Source organism: Colobus angolensis, unplaced genomic scaffold (assembly GCF_000951035.1).
Source record: "Colobus angolensis palliatus isolate OR3802 unplaced genomic scaffold, Cang.pa_1.0 Scaffold136, whole genome shotgun sequence".
NCBI classification, from domain to species: Eukaryota; Metazoa; Chordata; class Mammalia; order Primates; family Cercopithecidae; genus Colobus; species Colobus angolensis.
Genome location: NW_012114444.1, coordinates 768,559 through 774,757, shown reverse-complemented (window position 1 = coordinate 774,757; position 6,199 = coordinate 768,559). Strand labels below are relative to the sequence as shown.

At 65.8% G+C, this 6,199-nt stretch overlaps 3 protein-coding genes across 4 annotated transcripts in view; all 3 read left to right on the top strand.

Moving 5' to 3' along the window:
- ZGPAT (zinc finger, CCCH-type with G patch domain) overlaps positions 1-2,866 on the top strand; it is a 36,569-nt gene extending 33,703 nt beyond the window's left edge. Inside the window, exons 2-6 of one of the 2 annotated variants that reach the window (XM_011934458.1) lie at positions 70-203; positions 483-608; positions 1,562-1,681; positions 1,882-2,287; positions 2,504-2,866. In XM_011934458.1, the coding sequence (XP_011789848.1) occupies positions 70-203; positions 483-608; positions 1,562-1,681; positions 1,882-2,287; positions 2,504-2,642 (925 nt within the window). In that variant the 3' untranslated portion in view covers positions 2,643-2,866. Of the gene's footprint in view, positions 1-69; positions 204-482; positions 636-1,561; positions 1,682-1,881; positions 2,288-2,503 lie in introns of both variants that reach the window. The other variant, XM_011934457.1, reaches the window with a different exon arrangement.
- Positions 1-6,199, top strand: part of DNAJC5 (DnaJ (Hsp40) homolog, subfamily C, member 5) — a 1,035,873-nt gene that overhangs the window by 800,689 nt on the left and 228,985 nt on the right. The gene's annotated exons all lie outside the window — the stretch shown is intronic.
- On the top strand, positions 3,371-5,802 carry LIME1 (Lck interacting transmembrane adaptor 1). Its single transcript, XM_011934459.1, has 6 exons — positions 3,371-3,451; positions 4,259-4,373; positions 4,539-4,620; positions 4,691-4,778; positions 4,892-5,211; positions 5,310-5,802. The coding sequence occupies exons 2-6, from the start codon at positions 4,276-4,278 to the stop codon at positions 5,637-5,639; spliced, it is 918 nt and encodes a 305-aa protein (XP_011789849.1). The 5' UTR covers positions 3,371-3,451; positions 4,259-4,275; the 3' UTR covers positions 5,640-5,802.

The window sequence follows — 6,199 nt, the reverse complement described above, 5'->3', positions numbered from 1 at the left end:
AGTGCTCGTGGGTTTATTTGCCCCTGGTGGCCCATGTCTGAGCCCTGCCCCCTATGGCTCTGTCTGCAGGTTCTCCCATGGGCAGGTGGTCTCTCTGGATGAGCTGCGCCCCTTCCAGGACCCAGACCTGAGCTCCCTGCAGGCCGGCTCTGCGTGTCTGGCCAAGCACCAGGATGGCCTCTGGCACGCAGCGCGCATCACCGGTGAGGCTGGCCGTGGAGGCCTCCCGGGAATACCCTCCCAGGCTCCACACGTGTTATTACTGTGTGGTCGCTCCCCGCCCCCTGCGCAGCCGCTCCCTGCCTCCTGCGTGGCTGCTCCCTGCCTCCTTTGGGATGAGTGTTGGGACTCTGGCTCTGGGCCCGAAATGAGCACATCTACCCCCAGCCTCTGCCCTGCCTTGCTCCTGATGTCCAGGGTGGTTCCCCATCAGTGGCACCTGCTGTCAAGGATGCTGACCTGCAGCTTGTCTCTGCCTCTAGATGTGGACAATGGCTACTACACAGTCAAGTTTGACTCGCTGCTGCTGAGGGAGGCCGTGGTGGAGGGGGACGGCATACTGCCCCCACTGCGCACAGAGGCCACAGAGTCCGACTCAGACAGCGATGGCACAGGTGACTCCAGCTATGCCAGAGGTATGGCAGCAGCTGCGGAACCCAGGAGCCAGGAAGGTGGGGTCACCCTGAGAGGCTCCTGGCTTTTGAGGGCACCGACCATCTAACCAAACTATTGGAGAGAGTGACCACAGCGAGGGCGCCAGCCGTGCCTGGGGAGGCCGTGTGGGGCAGGGGTACAGGAGCGCGAGTGAAGGGCCGGGGTAGATCCGTGGTGGCCTTTGTCTTCAAGGAGTGTGGGTACAACAGCTACGGTCTCATTGATGGGAGGCCATGGTCATGGCTGTGGCCATAGGAGAGGAGGCGTCGGAGTTGCCAAGGAAGTCACAGAAAATGACCAACTGATGGGGCCTGGAGTGCAAGAGGGGCAGCTCCTCTGCATGGCTTCTCAAACTTGGGATCTGGGTGCCTGGTGGATCCTGGCAGACAGAGGTTGTGTTTAGACAGCCAGGGTGGAAGCTTCGGGAATGGGAACTAGTGGCCGGTGTCCAGCTCTCCAGAGGAGCGTGTGTATGCGTGTGTGTGTGTGTATGCGGGAGGGTCACCTGACCCAAGCATGGTGGGCTGAGTCCAGGAGGGGTCTGCATGTTGAAGGTGTACCCAGGGATCAGTGATGGTGGTTTCTGAAGCCCCATGTCCCTGGTGAAGGAGGACCAAACCAAGGACTCTGTGAGGGCAGGTGAGGAGCTCACGGCCTTGCGAAGGTGGAGAAGGGCAGGGGCAGGAGAGGGCTATGGAGGAGGGGCCACGCTGCAGGAGGCTGTGGGGACTGCCATGCACTCTGCCTGGTGTCACATGCCCACAGCAGCCTCAGTGACAGAGCACGGAGCCCCAGCGGTGGGGTGTTGGGGCTCTGCCCAGGATCTGAGCTCATTGGTCAGAGCCCAGCTCACCATGCATCGTCCTCTGCCCTGGCCGGGCCACTGCCCTCTGTCCCTCTCTTGCAGTGGTGGGGTCGGACACTGTCGACTCCGGGACCTGCAGCTCTGCCTTTGCCGGCTGGGAGGTGCACACGCGAGGCATAGGCTCCAGACTCCTCACCAAGATGGGCTACGAGTTTGGCAAGGGTGAGTACAAGCTGCCCTGGAGAAGTGGGCAGAGGCGGCAGCAGCAGTGGGTAGCAGACCAGGTCCCGCAGCCGTCAGGTTCCCGGGGTCCGGCAGCCGTCAGGTTCCGGGGGTCCCGCAGCCGTCAGGTTCCCGGGGGTCCCGCAGCCGTCAGGTTCCCGGGGGTCCGGCAGCCACAGCACTGCCGTTCCTGTGCTCAGGTTTGGGCCGACACGCAGATGGCCGGGTGGAGCCCATCCATGCTGTAGTGTTGCCACGAGGGAAGTCGCTGGACCAGTGTGTGGAGACACTGCAGAAGCGGACCAGGGTTGGCAAGGCTGGCACCAACAAGCCCCCCAGGTGCCGGGGAAGAGGGGCCCGGCCTGGGGGCCGCCCACCTCCCCGGAATGTGTTTGACTTCCTCAATGAAAAGCTGCAAGGCCAGGCTCCTGGGGCTCTAGAGGCTGGGGCAGCCCCGGCAGGGAGGAGGAGCAAGGACATGTACCATGCCAGCAAGAGCGCCAAGCGGGCCCTGAGCCTGCGGCTCTTCCAGACCGAGGAGAAGATCGAGCGAACCCAGCGGGACATCAGGAGCATCCAGGAGGCTCTCACCCGCAATGCTGGCCGGTACGTGTGGGGCCCGGCTCAGGGCAGAGGGAAACCCAGGGTGACTCTGCCCCCAGAACACCTGCGGGAGGTCACCTGACCCAAGCATGTCAGGCTGAGTCCAGGAGGGGTCTGCATGTTGGAGGACGGGCAGTGGGCACACGGGCAGTGGACATGGCAGCCTGGGGCTGGCGGCATGGCCCGGGACCCCACACTGACTGGTGAGCCCCTCCACAGGCATAGCGTGGCGTCAGCCCAGCTGCAGGAGAAGCTGGCAGGAGCCCAGCGCCAGTTGGGGCAGCTCCGGGCTCAGGAAGCAGGCCTGCAGCAGGAGCAGAGGAAGGCAGACACCCACAAGAAGATGACTGAGTTCTAGAGAACCCCGCAAGCACTATGGACGAAGTGTGGGACCCCAGCACGGGCTGCCCTCAGGAAGACCAGTGTTGCCCGAAGAGGGGCCAGCCTGCTGGCCTGGGGTGTGCGGACCCTGCTGAGTGGAGACGGGGCTGCAGGGTCCTGTCTGGACACTTTCTTGCCCACCTGCCAGTGTCTTCGGCATTTCCTTGGCAAGGACATTAAAGTGATTTCATCACAGTGTCATTCAGTGGAGATCAGCTGGCTGCAGGGTCTCTGGGGAGAGAAGGGTCTGTGCAGGGCTGTGGTGAGAGGCGAGCTGGGCTGGAGGGGCCTAGGAGGCCAGCATTCTCCCTTCTCTCCCTTCTCTGACCAAGGCAGATTGGAGGCCAGGGTGCCCGCCAGGCTGCGTGACACCCACAGATGGGTGGAGCTCAGTGCTGCTCCAGCGGGCAAGACAGGCCAGCGGGCGAGACGGGTGGGAGGACTGTGGCCCACCACGTGGGGTACTCCTGGTGAGGCAGGCAGACCTGGCCCTGTGGGTTTGGGGGTTCTGTGCCAGCTCTGCTCACGTCTTCATGTGTGGAGGGGATGTGAGTTAGGCTGTCAGAACAGTGCGGGCTTGAGGCACACACGTTTCATCTAGGCTTCGGGCGGGGCGCAGCAGGTGGGTGAGGCTGCGGTGGTGGCTGCTGCCCAGGGTGGGAGGCTCAGGGGAGGCGCTCGGCAACAGGAGCAGGAAGTGATGAGGTGGGGAGCTCAGCCGAGGGCTGCACAAAGACCTTCCTGGCCTGCCCCAGACAGAGCTGAGGACCCCTGGCCGTGGGCTTGGTAAGTGCCTGGGCAGATCCCCAAGTCCCCTCCTGGGGGTAGCTGGGGTCTGGGAGGCCTTGGGACGTGGCTGTAGCTGGGTTAGTCGGCCGGGCTGAAACCACGCCCTGGGTCTGGGCAGACTGGCCCCAAACTCTAGAGACCACCCCTCACCCGCCAGCGGCTGCCTCCTTGCCGCGGGATGTGCTGACTATGAGGCGTCCCCCACCCCCAGAAGTTCTGCTAATCCCCAAGAAGGGGACAGATCCTCTGGCAGAGACAGTGGCCGACAAGAAGAGCCAGAAGTGGGGTGGGGGTATCAGCACCCCCAGCAGCTGCTGCTGCTGCCTGCTGACCCAGCCTCCAACTTCTCCCAGTTCTGGGCCCTTTGGTGAGTGGCTTGGGGGCACTACCTGACACAGGAGACCATGTCTGGGCAGAGGGTGGTTGCAGGTGGCGTCTGTGGCCTGTGGTGCACACCCAGGGCCTCCCCCCGATGCTGGTTACAATTTGGGCTATAGTGGCCACAGCTGCCCTGCCCTCCTCACGGCCATGCTGGGCGTTACCATGGTCACCTGCAGGGACACCCAGGGGCCAGGCAGAGCAGCCCTTGCTCACCTCACCTCACCTCACCGGGAGCCCCTGCCAGAAGGGAAGGTGGGCACCTCTGGGAGGGAGTTACTGCCAGGCCTTGGGGCTTCCTGTGCCGAGTCAGAGCAGGAACGGGAGACGCAGGAGCCCCGCAGCCGCGGGAGGTGCAGATTTGGGGCTGCCAAGTGGCGTAGGTCCCCTTGGCCAGCACCCAGTGCCCCTTTCTTCTGCCCACAGGGTCTTGGCGTCACAGGATGGGGCTGCCAGTGTCCTGGGCTCCTCCTGCTCTCTGGGTTCTAGGGTGCTGTGCCCTGCTCCTCTGGCTGTGGTCGCTGTGCACAGCCTGCCGCAGGTACGTCCATCAGCCCGGCTCTGTCTGGCGCCTTTCTGCGGCTGCCATTCAGCCCAGCGCGGGAAGGGGCTGGAGGCAGGCCCGCGCCCCCAGCTTTGTACTCGCCCCTGCACTGGGCCTTGGACCTGAGGCTGACCACCCCGCCCCCCCGCCTCTACCCCCAAGGCCTGAGGACGCTCTAGCCCCCAGGAAGAGGGTGCGGAGGCAGCGGGCGAGGCTGCAGGGCAGTGCGATGGGAGCGGAAGCGGTGAGTGCCAGGCTGTCCCGGGGACCAGGGCGGGGCCCGCAGGGGACCGACCAGCCTTCCTCGCCCCCAGTCCCTGCTGAGGCGGACCCACCTCTGCTCCCTCAGCAAGTCGGACACCAGACTGCACGAGCTGCACCGGGGCCCGCGCAGCAGCAGGGGTGAGCGGAGGGCGGGATGGGGGTGGCCGGGTGGGGCTTACTGTGCCAACCCCTGGGTCAGACCCGCTCCTGCCACCTGCCCCGAGTGAACTCTGCCCTGACCCCACCCCCAGCCCTGCGGCCTGCCAGCATGGATCTCCTGCGCCCACACTGGCTGGAGGTGTCCAGGGACATCACCGGACCGCCGCCGGCAGCCCTCTCTGCCTTCCCACACCAGGAGCTGCCCTGGGCTCTGCCGGCAGCTGCAGCCACCGCAAGGTGCGCTGGCCCCGAGGCCACCTATTCCAATGTGGGGCTGGCAGCCCTCCCCGGGGTCAGCTTGGCGGCCAGCCCTTTGGTGGCTGAGTATGCCCGCGTCCAGAAGCGCAAAGGGACCCATCGCAGTCCCCAAGAGCCACAGCTGGGGAAGGCTGAGGTGACCCCGGCCGCTCAGGTAATGTGGGCCAGGGTGGGGCACTGTGGGTAGGGCCGGCAGGTCCTCAGCAGGTTGGATGGTGCTGACCCCTCCTCGGGTTGGCTTCCTGTCTCCAGGTGGACGTCCTGTACTCCAGGGTCTGCAAGCCTAAAAGGAGGGACCCAGGACCCACCACAGACCCGCTGGACCCCAAGGGCCAGGGAGCGATTCTGGCCCTGGCGAGTGACCTGGCCTACCCGACCCTCCCGCTCAGGGCCCTGGATGTGGACAGCAGCCCCCTGGAAAACGTGTATGAGAGCATCCGGGAGCTGGGGGACCCTGCTGGCAGAAGCAGCACGTGTGGGACTCGGACGCCTCCTGCTTCCAGCTGCCCGAGCCTAGGGAGGGGCTGGAGACCCCTCCCTGCCCCGAACACTCAAGGACTTGTGCTCCTTCCTCCAGAGTGAGGCCCGTTCCCCGCCCCGCCTCACAGCTGACAGCGCCAGTCCCAGGTCCCCGGGCTGCCAGCCGGTGAGGTCCGTGAGGTCCTGGCCGCTCTGACAGCCGCGGCCTGCCCGAGCTCCAGAGAAGGCCCGCGTCTAAATAAAGCGCCCTCGCTGGAGGAACGCGGCCAGCCTCGCAGCCTGCTCTTCTTGAAAGCTGGGCGGGTTGGGGCGGGGGGCTTGTCTGGAAGGCTTGGAGCTGTCCCCTCTGGCCTTGGGGGGCTGACTGCCCCCGGGGCGCCCGGGCCTAGCCAAGGCGGTGCTCCTGCCGGCCAGACTCCCGGTGAGTGCGGGGACGGGGTCCGAGTCGCTCCCGGGGGACAGCGCAGCCGGCAGGGTGGCCGCCCCGGGGTGGGACTTGGACCCTGGACGCCACGGGAGGGCTCCGCTACCCAGCCTGGTGTTACGTAACGGGTGGGGGAGGTGGGCAGTGGAGCGTTAAAGAGTAACCTGCTGCCGGGACGCCCGCCAAGGACTCGCGGCCCCTTCCCCGGCTCTGGCAGCTCTGCGAGCGCGCCCACGGG